Here is a 17,582-nt window from a genome sequence, read left to right as displayed (position 1 = left end):
TCATTGTACTAGACGATCTGCACACTTTAATTCATCTTGCCCTTCCTGGTCAGGCATAACAACAGTGATGGCGGCGGCTGCACGGTTCTTTCTCCGAGGTGCAAACTCGAAACTTTCCTTTACCGGTGTTGGTACCGGGGCTCACAGCTCTTTCGGAGCCGCTCTGCTGAAAGTGTCCCCGGGCTGCAGCTCCCGCACAGAAACACAACGAAGACATGCCGCGCACTTTACCTTCCAGCCTGACCCCGTCCCGACACAGTATGGTGAGTGGCTGGCTAGCCGGCTAGCGTTAGCTACTTTCACTGGACCGAATTGTTCAGTATTTGAAGTTTCAGTAGTTTAACAGTAAAGTTAGTTATCGGCATTATGAACACTTTGTTAGGTTAGGTGATATGAAAAAGTTGTATATGCCCTGTGTATTCAGTTGGCAAACTTGAACGGACAGAAGCCCAACTATCTTACCAAGCAGAACAAATCTTATTTGGTAAGGTGTCGGCACACAAGTGACCCATTAACACTTTCAGTTTTAATGACAGAATTTTAAGTGGGTTAAGACTTCACAGTCACACTGCTGGCTGCCGACGTGAAGACTGTATCTGGTTGGTGCAGCATGACAGCACTGGGACTTTTCTCATAGCCTTATCACACAGGGGAATAGTATCCATATGATGTCACATAGTGTGCGGCAGTTTATCCTATGGTACATTTTACCAGGATGTTGGCACTCACTCAGCTGCTGAAATTTGTATTGATCCGGAAAGACAACTCAGGAGAGAGACATTACAAGTATCATTTGCTGTAACAATGAACTGTTTGTCCCGTTGATTGCAATCTCTGAATCATTGCCAAGATTCCATCATGTAGTTTCTTTCTCGCAATAACTGGTATGGTCACTTATGGTTATGTTCGGCTATTAAGCCTAAAGTATGCCACATCTAAATGAAGTGTTGCTCATGTCAAGTTCTTGGAAATGTTTTTTAAATATGTATTTTTTAGGTCCCACACAGAAGATGAACTTGTTCCAGTCAGTTACAAGTGCCTTGGACAACACTCTTGCCAGTGATCCGACAGCAGGTATGATACTGAAATAAGTAATTGAGTTTTATAGCTGTTATTAGAAGAAAATCTGCAAAACGTCAACACTGTCACTTCACCAAAAGACATTTTTGTAAGTATGCAGTGGCCTACAGTTTGGGCTCTATGTCTAAGTCCATATTGATAAAGGAAAATCTTATGTTAGTCACACTTACTCTTACATGTTAGGGTGTTACTCGAAGTCAATGTATTTTTAGGAACTACATAACATGGTCGCAGTAGCATAAAATTATATAATCTCCGGCGGAGATTAGTTTAAAAAGGCATCTCTCCTTGACTCTACCTCCCTCATTCAAAATGGCCACCACTTTCTCCAACTGGTTAGGGGAGTTTGTTTGCTGAATCTGCTAGTGTGTTTTGTCCTAGTTGATGATAGTGTTGTTTGTGGTAGCATAGGCAAGATAAAGGAAAAAAATAGTTGTAGTGTGAGGAGCAGTGATGGCTGGCATTAGGGGAGTGACTCTGGGACGCCAGTGATCACTGTCTAGCCTCCTGGAGGTGTCGTGGGACCAACTAGACAAAACACTGGTGAAAGGAGGTTCCCACCTGATGACCCCAAAGACATGTTAGTTATCACTGCTCATTAGTCTGTATAGCTGAATTAATAGTTATCATAGGACTTGTGAATCCAAGTTGTGTTCTCATTGTAAGTCCTTAGTTCTGGAAGTAAAAATCCTATTCATTTTTTCAGTCAGTGTTATTCTATTCGTTATTGATTATTCTGATGCTATTTTTTCATTTAGTCAATAAAATATCACAAAATATTGAAAAAATGTCCTTCACTTTTTCCCCACAAGTTGTAGGTGGCATCATCAAATGTCTTATTTTGTCTGACTGTCGGTGCAAAACTCAGATATTCAGTTAAGCAATATCAAAATAGTTACAGATTTAGTTTTCTGGTGATCGACTAATCAATTAATCAGTTAATAGTTGCAGCTCGAATGTTATGTGGCTAATAGCTTTTCTGCGACTTGGATCAACATTAAACTCTCCCAGTTAAATCCTCAGTACAAAAGATGAACAATAGCTTCAGAACTAACTGATGGTGAAAGCTAAAGATTATGATACTGAGAATTGTGATTATGTAGTCCATTTGAAGGAATCCTAACCTAAAAAATAAAACAGCAATCAGTTCTTTAACAATGAAGACAACATCTCCCATGATGCCTCACTGATTCATGACGTACTGTTTTGATTGAGAGACCCCTAGTGGCAGAAAAATGTGTTGAACTTTACTCATGGTATTCAATTTGTTACCATATTTACTTAAAATAATAATAAAAAAAGAATATAGCCTCAAAAGTCTTTGATAGTAGACAACTTTAGCTCATGTTGAGCAGCAGCAGCAGCAGCAGCCACCCCCCCTACCCCTACTCCTATTGCTATGAAACAGCAGCCCTTTTACCAAGACTGGTGGGGCTACTGATGTGCCATGATGTTTGTTAGGAGTTTCTTTTTGAATCCTTCTGTGTATTATGACTGAACAATGATTCAAAATATTATCAAAATCACAATATGAAAATCATGACTTGTGTAGCATTCGAAATAATTATTTTTCTTTGCATAAAGTTCAGCCCTGATGTGTATTTTTTCCTGTTCTTTGATTGTGTGTTGAGGAACATGCACTTCCATCACTAACGGTGTTTTGTGTTTATCCACAGTCATCTTTGGGGAAGATGTTGCCTTTGGTGGAGTATTCCGATGCACAGTGGGTTTGAGAGACAAATATGGTGAGATGTTTTATTCCGCTTTACACCCCAACTCCCCAACTGAAAAGTCACCATTGCTGAGTTGATGAAACTATCAGCAACCTGATCTCCAGTCTACTTTACATGATTTTTCCACTAGATGGCAGCATAGGACTGTGAGGAATCTCCCCACCTTCTCCCTCACAAGGTCATATTACTGTTCATTGTTCACCCACAGGACCACAAGGATCTGTTTACACTTATTTGTCCATCGTAGCAGGGTAGTCTTACTAAGTTGCTACAGTAGGCTGATACAGTGTTACAGTGGTCGTTCAAATTTTGCTTAAATGTGAAGCGTTATATTCAAACTCCTGCAGGTTGAACATCTTTCTAAAGAACTCTACCCATATCAGCATGTGGGCCAGTGCATACCTTTTCATTATATTGTAATATGTTCTTGTATTATGTTCATTCTTTTGAATATTTGTGCTTTATAAAGGCTAAGCGCTCAAATATCAGGCAGAAACTGTTGCTGCCCTGCTCTCTTTTTCACAGATGACATTTAACTTGTCATAGTAGGGAAAGCACATGTGTTACTAATAACATTAACAATGGCTTTGTTCAATTCAAGTATCCCAGTAAGCCATGACAGTGAGCCGGCATGAACCAAACCAGGAACCTGAATCTGAGGCCACTAAATGGAATTTATTATTTACACCTGTTTTCTCACTGAGAAACGTCAAAATGTCAAAATGTCTGCCATGAAAAAAAGCATATTGGGATGTTTCCGCTACTGCAACTCACTTTTAAGTATGAATCCATGAAGAGAAACGCATCTGCAGTTTACGTAACTATTAAATTATTATCTCCTCTGTATTATTCAGTGATGATTTACCCTTTAAAACAAGCTGACAGCTTCAATTTGGTTCTACAGTTGACAATCTTAAAGATAAATCTCTTCAGAAATAACTAATGACATGGCAATGGCATCAAGCAATTTTCTATATAAAATAGGCTGTGGGTATTGTCCAAGATTAATGCGGAGTAGAAGAACAGTCAGTAGTTATAACTAGTTGCTCCTAGATGTATTGAAATATATGCAACCTTTTGATCTAATGTCATTTTTTAGCAAATTTCTTCCATGAAATTCAGGTCCTCCAAAACAGGTTGACTAAACATAATACAGAAACCGTGTAATGACAGTGCTTAATTGTTTTTCTTGTTTTTCATGATGTAAAAGTCGTATAAACTAATTGGACGTCAATGGATTTCCTTGTTTCATGTTCATTTTCAGTTTATTTTCTATGTTTTTTTTTTTTTTTAATGATGAGGAGCCTCAAATCAGTCCTACAGTAGCTGGCCTTGCCTTTTTGTTTTCATTGACGTCAGAAGTGTTGACCTTTGGAGAGGGATCATTATTTTCCATCTCATCTTTGTGTACGGTGACGGGCGCAAAGCTGTTTTTATCCCTCTCACTGCTGAAAGGGATGGTGCACACCTCTGCCACTCACAGCCATTATACAGAACAGAGGTTAATGCAGGGTGGACACTATATGAGTGGCTTTTTACAAGGCGGATGCATTCGCCTCGACGATCCAGCTCCGCCACCACTGGTTACTGGCTACTTCTGAGTGCTGTTTCTCTGAAAACAACAGCACACATTGACTCTGCGCTCTGACCAGCTCTCCCTCTCAGTAATGTGTTATGCCTTTTTCACTGAGAGCAGCGTCAGTGTCAGACAGCACCAACTATAAAAGTTACCCAAACATGTTGTCTATTTAAAGTCGCATTTTAGACTCATGTGAACAACTGAGGCACAGATAACTCAAGGATGCATCTATTGGTTGTATTATTTCTCATTAGTTGACTTACTACTCATTGCTTTGATGAAAAACAGAAGCACGCACACACAAACACACACACACGCACACACATATGTCATTTACTGTCACTTTCACATGAGGCTGCATATTTGAGGTTGGTTCAGTAAGGCACTAAATTTTGATCACTTAATTGTTCATTCCTCCAAGGGTTTGTGGGGCTGTGGTTGCTAATTGAACTTTGTGAGTGCAGAGCAGGGCACATAAGGGCAGAGTTTCACTACTGAGAAGCGAGCTTCCCAGCAAAAGACCGAATTAGCAAATACACAAAGATGAGAGCAAAAATAACACACACAATCCAAATTTAGACACCCACTCTTGTGGCTCTTTGCCATATTATAGGGTGGAGAATGGAAAATAGTTTTTTTTTCCTTCCGTTTTTCCTTCATGGGGGTTGCGTGCACATCACAGGGTTGGTTAGCTACAGCTGAGGAGGAGTCATCAGCTTGTCACTTCATTTACTTTAGGACTGTATGGCATTTTAAGTGAAAGTATACTTTGCCATCTCATCTCTAAAATGTGCAGCATGGACCTTGCTCTGTTATCAGAAAAACACTGCTACTCCTCAGACTACAACTGATCGCCAATGATCCCAAATAAATAATTAGATTCAGTGGGCCACACCTTAAACTTTAAACCTCTATGTGGGCTTTTCTGTCTTAAGCCCTCTCACCCAGTAGCCACTGGTTTCCTTCCTCTCCTAATACACCAGCTTCTTAATCTTCTTGTACCTCCTCTTTTCTTCTGTCCCCCCAGGTAAGGATAGAGTCTTTAACACTCCCCTTTGTGAGCAGGGGATTGTGGGATTTGGTATTGGTGCAGCTGTTGCCGGCGCCACAGCCATCGCTGAGATCCAGTTCGCTGACTACATCTTTCCTGCTTTTGACCAGGTAAGGCACATGCTCCCTCACTCAGTGGACCTTTTTTCACACCAGACATCTCGGCTTGTCATAGCAGGAAAAGCACAGGTGTAATTTTTAACTTTAAAAACAACTGCATTCCATTTAGGTGAGCTCGCTCTCTTTTGTCAATGAAATTTTCTTTCCACCTGTGCTTTTCCTGCTGTGACAAGTCAAAATGTCTGCTGTAAAAAAGGCGTATGACACACTGTCAAAGACTACTACAGTGTTGATGTGGTCCCCACCAGGAACCTCCCTCTCAGGAGCATCTAATAACTCCACATCATGCCTCACAATCGTCAAATTTCTTTGTTATCAAAAAGATGCTCAAATCAAGCCCCTGACTAACCTGCTGACTCCATGGCAACGTTGTATTTCGTGTTTTCTTTACTCAAAGATTGACGAGAATTGTATTGGCAAACATTAAAATATTAGAAGGACGGGAAAAAAAACAAGGTTGGAAAAACATTCATGTTTTTTTTACATATTAATACATTATGTGTCAGTACTAATTTAAATACTATCCCATCAACATGGTATTTAGATATAATAATGGCATATCTAAGTGACCAAAAACTATTCCAAAAACAGTGTATGCTAACAAAAACATGGTGCGACTGTGCCAAAAAACTGAACACAAACACCCTTCAAAATGATTTTAAAAAAGTGTCAACAGAACAATGTTGCGGCAGATGTTTCTAATCTAAAGTTTTATTATGTGTAAACTTAGCAGATACAGTTTGAAAACATTACTCTCCTCCCTGATACTAAACTGTTATGCCTCGCACTGATGCAGAGCATAGATGTTTTACCTGTTATAGTTGCCTGGTTTACCAGCACACACTGTTTGACTGCTGCAGGGCAAGAGTGCATAGCACCATCGTCGGACACAGACAGACTATGCATGATCACTGTACCTGAATTTTGTAATCCAAGTTAGCGGAATGACAAATCAGTCCAGGATGTGATTCTGTGATATATTTTTGGTTTGCATCAATGTGATTGTCAGAGTATGAATGTGGTAACACCCTGTGCATATGCAGTTTTATTTGTGTAGAAGGAATGAGGCCTCCTAGCAAAAGATACAAAATTCAGTGTCTTCAGAAACACCTAGCAAAGACTGAAACAATGGGGGGAAAAAAGATTCTGTGCCATTAGCTCGTCTGGCAGCCACCACTGTAAGTGGATTTTGTTTTTTCTGACTTCTGTCATCTCTCTGGTTTTTCTAGTGCATTTCTTGTTGTATACAGGTGTTTAATAAATGGACTAGACAGAACTCAAGTTGCATACAGTCTCATATTCTACAGTGTATATCAGAAAGATCAGTTGAGAAAAGGAAGCGCTTCAAAATGCCCCCCCTGCTTTGAGCATTTCCTGAGGAAGATTAATGTGGCATTAACAGGCTGAGCAGGACGTTGGGCAGCACTGTTGTTTTACTATGCATACTTGTTGACACTAGCATCATTCTGTGTATTCTCGCCCTTCACAAGATGAATGCGAGTCCCTGCTATGTCAAGGCAACATAAAACAGAATATGTGATAATGGAGCTGGTTTCTAACAGACTCCTGCTGCGATGCAGCGACACAGTAGATTTAATCTGGTGTCGGGCCTTGAGTGGGCTCCCTCTCTCTCCTTCTGTGCTCTCGCTTAAAATAATGCAGTCCAAACTGACCTCAGAGAGACATAAAAGCTGAATTAACAGCCCACCTGAGTTTCAGGGAGGAAAACCTTTCTGGAGGAAGCCCAGTATCAGAAACTGAAGAGACTAGGTAAAAGAAACCAGACACTTGAGGTGAACGTGATCGTTAAAAATAAAGTAGGTTTTTGAAAGCTTTAAGAGAAATAACAGAGAGACTGGCCCGACACATGAAGCCTAAATCCAGAGGCTGCTCGTGTGGTCCTTCTTTCATTAAAACAGATCAGGATTCTCCTTTTTGACATGTGGTATAAACCAGTACACCCTCATAAAACCTCATTGTGTTATGTTACAATTTTTAATTGTCTTTTTACATACTGGAGCTTACTGTGTTTGTTGCTGCAATAACTCAGGTGTTCCACAAGTGCAGTTTTATCTTCTTTTAATTTCTGTGGTTGTTTTAACCTGAATCATATTGCTCTTTTTCCAGATAGTCAATGAAGCAGCCAAGTACCGCTACCGTTCTGGCAACTTGTTTGACTGCGGCAACCTCACCATTCGGGCTCCGTGGGGGTGTGTCGGTCATGGATCACTTTACCACTCTCAAAGCCCAGAGGCCTTCTTCGCCCACTGCCCTGGCATCAAGGTCAGCCACGCATTCATTACAGATTCTGACTTGTATTTCCTCTCCCTGTCTTTCTATAGTTTTTGTTTTTTTTCGGTTTGTGCAAAGTTGTAATTTCACATCTTGTGCTGATACATGTTCAAAAGTACTCTGGCAGAACATTACAGTTTATGAAAAAGGCCGGCTGCATCAATGCTGTCCAAGTTTATAGTCATTAGTTATAGTCATGCTAATTCAAGCATAAGCAAATACTGAAAGAAAGTACAGAATAAGTACAATAGATAAATAGACAAATGATTTTTGTCAGTGTTGCAACAAGTAAAAACAAGTGAAGAATGTCTCCAAGCTGAAACAAAAAAAATCCTGGTTTCTCATGTCCTCCAGCATCATTTGCATATTATTGGCACAAAGAAAGAAGTTGGTGAGCAGTTCTGAAAAAGTAGAAAAAGGACTATTTTAATTGAATTTTTTCCCCTGCAACATTATCCACAAACAATGCTGATTTTTAAAAAAAAAAAAAAAAAACTTTTTTTTTTACATATATGTTGTGTCAAGAATTGACTCAACAGCAGTAATTCCACTTAAAGCATCTAAGATATGACATATACAGTGAGGGGAAATGTAAATCTCAACAGTCAGTGCCCATGGATGAGATAAGATAAAGGGGGTTGGTTAGATGAAAACCAAGTATCAAACTATTGTCTAATCATAAAGGAGTAAAATTATTCCCAAGATAGTATGTCCTCCACCACTTTCATCTCTGTTGGCTAGAAGTATTTTGGCTTTTCTCTACCCCTCAGAACATCCTGTGAGTACACAATCTTCAAATAGAAAGGGTTCTTCAGCTTTTGCTGAGATTTGAACTAGAACTATGCTTTTATGAGACAAGCAGTGACACAGTTTCACTACAACCTCCTGTTAGTTTCTCAACCATCCCTTCCAAGCTCCCCATCCTGCCATGTAGAAATGTGCCCAGTTCTGTTGTACTCCTCAGTCCATCCAAACCTCGCTGTCTAATTTTTAAATTGTTTTCAAGTGAAAACGATTTGTGTCCATATTAGTAGAAACTTTGGTTTGCTGTGAAACACTGGAATTACATACAAAATCTCACCAAATCACTTCTTCTACCCTCTTTTCAGTTGGCAAACAACAAAACTACATCACAGTCCACATTTGGGACATCTGGGACAGACTGAGTAAATGATTATTTCATGATTGCAATGGCTTCAGACAAAACCAACATAAATGCAGGTTAATGACAACAGTTAGGGTACGTTCACATTAAACCTGTTAAACTTGTAAGTGCATCTTTTTCTCTGTTTCTCTCTCTGTCCAGATGAAAACATTGTGTTTGAGTGTGTAAATATTAAAACGTCAGTTTGGTATTTGAGTGTGTTGAACGGAGCTCTGACAAAAACTATGACGCAAGCCAGTCGCCTCTAGGGATGTCATTTTTCTTCAAAAACTCAAGTTCAGATGAGTTTGGACGAGCACATAATTCATTGGAACTACTTCTAATGCAACCAACAGAGTACGGCAGACCCCAGCCTTCAGTATAACCTTTATATTTTCTTGTGTTCCTGTATGAACCATGCCATATTATCAGTGATGGCCTTTTTACAAGCTTCCTGTATGGTCCTGAGGATGAGTGTAGAGGAAAAATAGTAGCGCCTACACACTAAGTTGTCTATTTGCCATTGCTCCATGCGTTTTGACTTTGGTGGTAAGCTTGCAGGTGAGTCCTACGTAGTTGTTGTCAACAGCTTTTTACAAAGCTGGCAAACAGATTTATCCTTGTTGGTAATTTTGAAATCAGATGTGAATAACCCAAAACACTTTGGCACACTGCTTCTCAGATGCTTTGGTACGGTGATTATCCGAATATATGCTTGCTGCTGTCTTCCTCCATTTTTATTTATTGGTTTAGTTGATGGGGAATGTTAACAGTACTCTGCTGGATCACAAGGCAAACTATTCTAAATGGTCCGATGCGCTCATGGCGCAACTACAAGAAAATGTTGTTTGAATATTTAATTTTTTCCTACCTTCGAAAGTTCAATTTGGAATAAAAAGTGGCAGCCGCAGTCACCTCTAACTTAGTCTGTCATAACTTATTTTAAATGTCAGGATAACCGATTACGGTGTTTGGATGCACTCTCAACACAGCGTTTGAAGGTGTTACACGCATTCACTGTGAATGATATCTCCAAATAACATCTTGGCACCACCCAACACTATTTAATACTCTGTCATAGTCAAATGGGCTGAAAACAATAACACATTTGGTCTTTCCAACCAGAAATGATGTACATGTTTATTTGCATATAGAGCAGGGAAGTGAACGCATGACCTGAGAGGCATGTTGATGTCAGGTCTGACCAGGGCCGATGTGCGAACACTTCCTGAGGAGGAAAGTGATTCTCTCGCACACAGACATCTTCACTGCTCACAGATGTATGACCTGTATGTGCCAAACAGTGATGGTGTGGCTGAGAGGGAATTAACAGCACGTGCTAAAAGTAAACGAGACTGAGTTAAAATGTCAGATATAAAATCTATCCATGCTTGTTTTTTTGGTTAAACCGAGCATGCCTCTAATCATCATCTTGAAAGTTTCTCATACTCCACAGACTGGGAATGACTGCTTGGTTTACAGCCATAGTTCATCCACTGTGAGTAACCACTGCTGAGCGCAATAAACATGTTGTCTCTCAGCAAAGGTCAGCTTGATAAATGTTAATCTTTGTGCATACTATCAGCACTTTTAGCTCCATCTGAGGTCCAGTGTTGTCATGATACCCAAATTCTGAACTAAATACCATTCAGAGGTTTAATATCTAATCATGTGACATGTTTACAATGTCAGGGGGAGGGAAGAGAGAAATATTGCAGCACAGCTTCTTGTGGATTTTGTGTCAATCTTTGCTGAATTTTGGCTTCAGCTGTCTCTGATTTGACAGTACATCATCTTCTGTTTAATATTAATAATGAACATTCATAAAGGTTATCACAGGACTGGATATTTTCTGCAGTGTGGACATAGTAGCCTCATGAAGTGTGTCTTGTGCTCCTCAGGTTGTAATACCCCGTGGTCCAGTGCAGGCCAAGGGTCTGCTCCTCTCCTGCATCGCTGACAAGAATCCGTGCATATTCTTTGAGCCCAAGATCCTGTACAGAGCAGCAGGTAAGCTGGATGGTGTGTGAGTAGAAGTCAGAAGTCAACATATTACTGGAGCCTTTTTATCTTTGTTCATTTGTCCCCCCTGATGTTCAGCTTTCTCCAGCATCGTGCCTCACTGGCCCACTATCTGCGCGCCTGGTTTCCTTATTGAAAGCAAATGTTCTGCCTTTTAGTGGCGTGAGACAAGATAAACAATATGCTGGACTGCAAACAATGTGAGTGAGATCAGCAGCATCACAAGTGTGAAGCAGACCGTCTAAATGGGCTGTGAAGTGTTGACAGTGCCGTGCTGAACCCCCCCCTCACCCTCCTCTGTGTGGAGGGAGTACCAGTATTCAGGCTAGCATGGTTAAACTTTAGGCCAGCATGGCTTTGACAGGCTGCCATGCAAAAAGGTCTAAAAAAAAATATATAAAAAAAATAAAAAGTCGTAATAAACTATTAACAGCTGTTGGCAGCTTTAACAAAACAGTGTTCCCTTGGCTTCACAATGATAATTTGATATCCCTGATGAATACAGCGTTGGAGGTTTGAAGATGATGTTATAGTAATGAAAGACAGAACCGGAACAGATTGGTACTACCAGCCTCAAAGATTTTCACAACTTTTGTTAGTTTCCCGCTTTGATAAGAGCCAGATGAGGTGGTGAGATGTTGCAGCTGACTGCTGAGATTGTTTCAGTCATGGCAATAGATTAGTGATCATTGTCCAAAATATTTTGCAGTGTTACAGTGCAGTCTGATATTAAAACCACTCATCAGCTCATAGGGAGTGACTCCATTCATCAAATCTCCCACGTTGTTCCTTGAGTTATTTTTTTATTTTTATTTTTTTAAAAGGGCAGCAAAATGTATAAGTTTTAAGGCCTGGAGCAAAATTCATCTGCAAATCTTCATGAGATAATTGTTTATAGATGCTTGATAACTACTTGCAAAAGAAAAATAAGCAAGCAAAAAAAAAAATAAAACTATTGTAGCTGGTGAGCTAACTGCTAAAACACTAGCAGGCTGGGACATGTGAGCTTCTTCTTTCCATTGTTTCAGCACTGTGTTGTTTACTCACCCCCTGGCATTTTGTCTCAGGAAAAAAACTCTTCAAGCTAACATGATTGATAGCTGTCAAGTGTGTTAGCTTGTTTGCTAATGGGACAATAAGTTCACATAGTTTATTCAAAAGATGTTGGCTGAAAACTGAATGGAGCAACAAATGCAATAACCTATGATAACTTCCTTCCTCCATGTTAGACTTCATGGACTTTCCAGCCCTCCATTCCCTCAAAGGTCAGCACTGTCAAAAGGGCTTGCTATTGGTCAAAGGCACTCATGCGCTTCACCAACTGATGTGCAAAGTTTGTGAGCAAATCCACCAATCATAGCGATTCCATTGGAATGAATTGATTTCCCTGCAACGTTTTGATGTTATAAACCCTAGAGTGACCACGCCTTTAGACCTATAGACTGCTAATGATGACTGATGTGATATTGGATAGTAGTGCAGTAGTTTGAGCCTGTGAGGACGACAGGAGAGATGAAGGAGGGAGAGATGTGAGGCGTGAGCAGCTATTTCCATGAGAATTCATACCCCTTCTCAAAGTCATAATTCAGTGAAGTCTGAACTCACAGACATGATTTACACATTTTTAGATTCAGTGTGACTGACACTTTTAGAGGATATCATTAGCTGATGTCCTCAGTGGATAAACGTCCATAAATCTGCTTAGAAATCATAGACAATAGTCTTTCTTCTTTCCTCTTCAATATCACCGTCATTTAGTGATAGTGATAGTGACTAGAACATAGGTGCTCAAACTGTAGTCCTCAGCGTACTGACTACTATATGACTGCAACTATATACTTCAAATTATGGGAGAGCACTATTATGCCCTAAACAGAAGTAAGACAACAGTTAAAGTGTGGACATAGACTATATAACAAAACATAAAGGCAGGTACTTCCTTGTATTATTGTTGATGTCTTTTAATACCTCACAGCTTTGGCCTAATAATCTGTCAAAGCTACGTTGGCCTTGGTGGCTGTGAAAGAATTCATTGACATTTGATTGGTCCCGTTATGATCGTGTGTGTGTTGCAATAAATAGCACTATCAGAGCAAATCACTGTGAATATGATGATATAATATATGCGTCATGACTCAAATTGATGTGGTTGAACAGGGCAAGGAAGAGCAGGTGTCCATGGTCTTGGCAGTGTTTTTGTTTGCATTGTTGCTCAGTTGACATTCATTTTGGTTTATTAGCTGTTTGGGGAGTGATGAGATACAGTACATCAGTGATATGCTGTGTGTAAAAGTCTGGATCACTGTTATTTCATGCAGCATTTCCATTTGGAATAATAATAAAATATATTGGATACATTTTTAAAAGGCCATGACAAGATATGAGTCGGTCAATCAAGGTCCTTTTTTTTTTTTTTTCCACTTTAAAATGAACACATTACTTGCTGGTTCCACCCTCATTAACTCATAGTCCCCTCTTTGTTTCTAGTTATCTTCTTTTAAATCTTTATGTTTTGACAGCTGTATGAAAAGTCACTCATTCGTCTCACACGGTGGTTTTAGTTGTGGTAGTGTTTCAGGAGTTATTTTGCTTTCCAGAAACGGGGCAGAGCGTGCCAGCTCTCGCGCCAGGTCTGCATGCATCTAATGATCTCTGCCTGGATTATGAAGTCATGTATTTAATTGTAGCGCCCACTCTTTTCTTGTGCAGAAGAGAATAAGAACCACACGTTTCTCTCATTGAGGCCATACTGTCATGTAGGGCCTGAGATTCCACTTATTAAACCATAACCTAGTTTTCATAATTCAATTTCAACTTTCTGCGAAATGCTATTATTCCACTCATATGGCCTATTTTCTGTCTAGTCTGGAAGCCTAAACCAGAAGTTGCAAATGATTCACTCAAGCCCTTTATGTTGTTTTAGCATAGTAAGTCATAGAGATGGGCAATTTTACTTTCCTTTATGGCTCCGCGAAGGCTTGAAAGGATCATGGAAATCATTCACGGTTTCCAGAAAGGTCTCCATGTCTCCGCAGAGTATAATTACTCTGCCTAATTGTAATTTTGACTTCATGCGTTGCCATGTAGGAATGCTTTTAGCTGTTCAGTTCCCCCAAATTCCACTCACACTTTCAGATCCTGTGCTCTGCCTTTTTTGCAGCCAAAGCCATAAGAGTGAATGAGATTCAAAGTTAGTTAAAATGCTACATGTTGGTTCTGCACAGTATAAATATTGCTAATAAGCTACGTGTTTAAAAGTGATGGCAGTTTGAGTTTATGATAAGTTTTTTCATTGTAATGTTTTCCATAAGTGTGCTTCAGTTTTCCAAGACATTATTAACCATTATTCAAACCATATACTTACATGCGCTTTGTCTTGGACGTTGGTTCAAAGAGAGACTGGCTGCAGGGCCCCGCTTTTTTGGACTGATGTCTCATATATGTGGCCCCTTTTCTGATTGATATCCCATCCCACCAATGTTTTGTTGTTAAGATTATTCAGGGTTACGAGCTTGTAGCTGGCAAAAGTTATCATTAGATCATGCACTCGATTGTGCTGATAAAAGCAAACACAGAGATGAGGTTCTGGAAAATGCATGAAGAAGCATTTGAAATGGGCCAGTTAAAATGTTCTAGAGCGGGAATTTGTGTTCTTTGACGGTTTGTCATTTCACCACTTCATCGTCATCTAGTCTATCATTTAGAGGTACGGTCAGTTGGAATCTGAGTATTTTACATGAAAACCACAGGGTACATTGTAAAATGATGAATGAATGGGTTCAGAATCAACCCTTGATGATTTTGAATGTGAGCTGACATGCAATGTGTTTGCACTGACATTAATATTAATGAATATTAACCTGTTATTGAATGTGCGTGTGATTCCTCAGTGGAACAGGTTCCCGTGGAGGCCTACACCATCCCTCTATCGCAGGCCGAGATCCTACAGGAAGGAAGTGACGTCACTCTGGTTGCCTGGGGGACACAGGTAAGTGACCCCATACAACACTGACATACTCTCAGAGTGACCTGAGCGGAGTTAAGTTGTCATCTATCTTTGGATCATTTTCCATGGCCACAGGAAACAAGGGACCCAGTCTCATCTCCAGTAAAATACGTTTAAAGCCACAGAGGCAAGCAGAGGATTAAATTTAAGTCTATCACAAGCCCCCTCTGTCCCAGCAGGGTCTCTCAGCTGGCAGTCTGCCGCTGTATCGGCCCAGACATCTCCACAACATCAAGGCTGTTCTTGGCTCTCCTCATGTTAACACTACATGTCTGCTGCACACTTGCCATTATTGCCTTTCTTTTCATCCAAGAGATTTTATTTTCTGCAGCTCCATATAAAGGTGCCTGTAACTCACCAGGAGTCATCCCCGACATCGACTGTATCCAGCCACTTTAGCAGGCTTATCTAGGCTGTAATGTACCTGCAGCATAGGGGGTGTGGGAGGGCATTAAGGGGAAAACGTCTCCATCAAAGCCATTATTATTGTTGAAGGGCTGACAGAGAAGAAAGAGGATCCAGTAAAGAAGTGGAAAGCATGCCTCTCCTTTTTTAAAGTGCCACTCTTCGTTCCCACCTCATTACTCCCCTCGTCTGTCAGGACTGAGCAGATGAGAGTAAAGAGTGAAGAGTGGAGTGAAAGGAGCAGTGTCCAGTCCTCAGAGAAAATTTCTCATCACTCCAACAGAGGAAGTTTTGTCCCCCTCAGAAAGGTCCACTGTGTCTGCAGATAATAATTTAATAGCATCATTCTAAAATAAATACTTAGTTATCAAGCTTATTTGTTAGGTTGAGGCCAGGGTCTGTATCTTTTGAAACTGGCTTAACTGCTGACAACGCTACTATTTGTGATGATTCAGATTTATCACAGCAATCAATTCTTATTTGGAAGCAGCCAGTGATGCCTGCCAGTAAACATGGACTCGGTGAACTCAAGTACTCTGAAGTGATGAATTAATGGGACTAACTCCTGCACCATGTTTTAAGGTTTAAATGGCTGTTTTCAACTTTGTGTTTATTAGGCACTGATGGACCACATGCAGTGGTTTCTGTAGAATAGAAAACAATGCTTAAATTATTATTATTACTTTTTTACCCCCTGCATGCCAGTGTAGCACTTAAAAGGTTGCTAATGTGGATGTTACAAAATACCAGTTTGAACAGTGAGGCACAGGTCACATATTGTAGAAAGTGAGATCTCATCTTTTTTGAGTATTAAGCAGGTCAAGGTGCTATATAAATAGTCAAACGCCCAATCCATGGAGAAATGCGCACAGCCCATATTCATAAATGGTGCCTTAAAACAAGCTGTCAGGACTAATTTTGTGATATCACAACTAGAGTGTAGTCAGTAACTACAGTCAAAGGGCCTCAGCTATACCCCCAGCACAGCCCTCCATGACCCTCGTCCAACCTTTTTTTTTTTCTTTGTTGTTTTAACTTTCTGAACAACTCAACACCAAGCGGTGATTCTGTCACTGAGCTAGCAAGCTGCAAGACAGAAAGATGTAGAGGAAATGCTGCACAATAGTTTGATGTCAGGAAGCCAATACATCATTGCACAGCAATTCCAAGGACAGAAATATTAGCGACCAGTGGCTAAAGGTATTTTTTTTCTGACATACTGGAGCATTTTAGCCAGAATTTGACTGTCTGTTTGACTTATTTCAGTGCTGAGTGAGCACTGCCATTTTCTTTTACCAGTGAGTTTTTACCTAGCTACAGTAGTAGGCTACAATCCATTAGCTGTGTTTGGCCTGGCTGTATGACACTCTAAAAACAGTCAGCAAATCAGAAGTGAGGCTCAGTGACTGACACCAAGCACCCTGTTGTTGCTAGAGCTCCAGAAAGAAGTGAGAGAGGAGATGTAAAACTATATTGAGATGTCTTTTTGGTAAGTAAAACCACAAATAGTTCCTCTTATGGATCAAAACTTCAAATAAAACACTGGAAAAGTTAGTTTAAAGTTACATGTGTAGACACTGTAGGGCTGCTCCAATCCAAAGATTTTCCCAGTCATCTAGTAGTCGTTAGTTCAAGCCCTCAGTTGACTAGTTATCACATGTTTATGATGTTAAAGTTGGAGTGCAGGACTTTTACCTATGAATGAACATCCTTTACATTCAAGTCATTGCCAAATGAATTCACTCCATGCTATTTAAGCCTATTACCACAAGATGTTAGAAACATTTCTGTGAGATTCTGCTTCATGTTGACATGATTGCATCGCATCATTTCTGCAGATTTGTCAGCTACACATTCATGCTCATTCATGGGCCCAGTGTGCCAAGAAATCATTCCCCACACCATTACAGCACAACCAGCCTGGGCTGTTGACATAAGGCAGGTTGGGTTCATGGATTCAGGCTGTTGATGTCAAATTCTGACTCTATCCAGATTCATCAGACCAGGCTACATTTTTCCGGCGAGGCGTTTCTGTCACAGAGTTGATGCTCACAGGATGTTTCTTCATAAAGTCTATGGACTCTTGTGAGTGAAATTTTCAGGAGATCAGCTGAAACACTCCTGACCTGCCTGTCAGACACTGTCAATCAT

General features: G+C 40.2%; 1 protein-coding gene across 1 annotated transcript in view; it reads left to right on the top strand.

Annotated features, from left to right (window-relative positions):
• Positions 1-41: 41 nt before the first annotated feature.
• The window catches only part of bckdhb (branched chain keto acid dehydrogenase E1 subunit beta), a 54,796-nt gene continuing 37,255 nt past the window's right edge, over positions 42-17,582 (top strand). Inside the window, exons 1-7 of the mRNA XM_022753453.1 lie at positions 42-263; positions 997-1,074; positions 2,757-2,825; positions 5,420-5,553; positions 7,690-7,845; positions 10,900-11,008; positions 14,911-15,008. Coding sequence (XP_022609174.1) covers positions 68-263; positions 997-1,074; positions 2,757-2,825; positions 5,420-5,553; positions 7,690-7,845; positions 10,900-11,008; positions 14,911-15,008 — 840 coding nt within the window. The 5' untranslated portion in view covers positions 42-67. The remainder of the gene's footprint in view (positions 264-996; positions 1,075-2,756; positions 2,826-5,419; positions 5,554-7,689; positions 7,846-10,899; positions 11,009-14,910; positions 15,009-17,582) is intronic.

Source organism: Seriola dumerili, unplaced genomic scaffold (genome assembly GCF_002260705.1).
Source record: "Seriola dumerili isolate Sdu_G_001 unplaced genomic scaffold, Sdu_1.0 BDQW01000191.1, whole genome shotgun sequence".
Classification (NCBI taxonomy): Eukaryota; Metazoa; Chordata; class Actinopteri; order Carangiformes; family Carangidae; genus Seriola; species Seriola dumerili.
The sequence above is the reverse complement of the archived record's forward strand: the minus strand, read 5'-3'. Positions and strand labels throughout refer to the sequence as shown.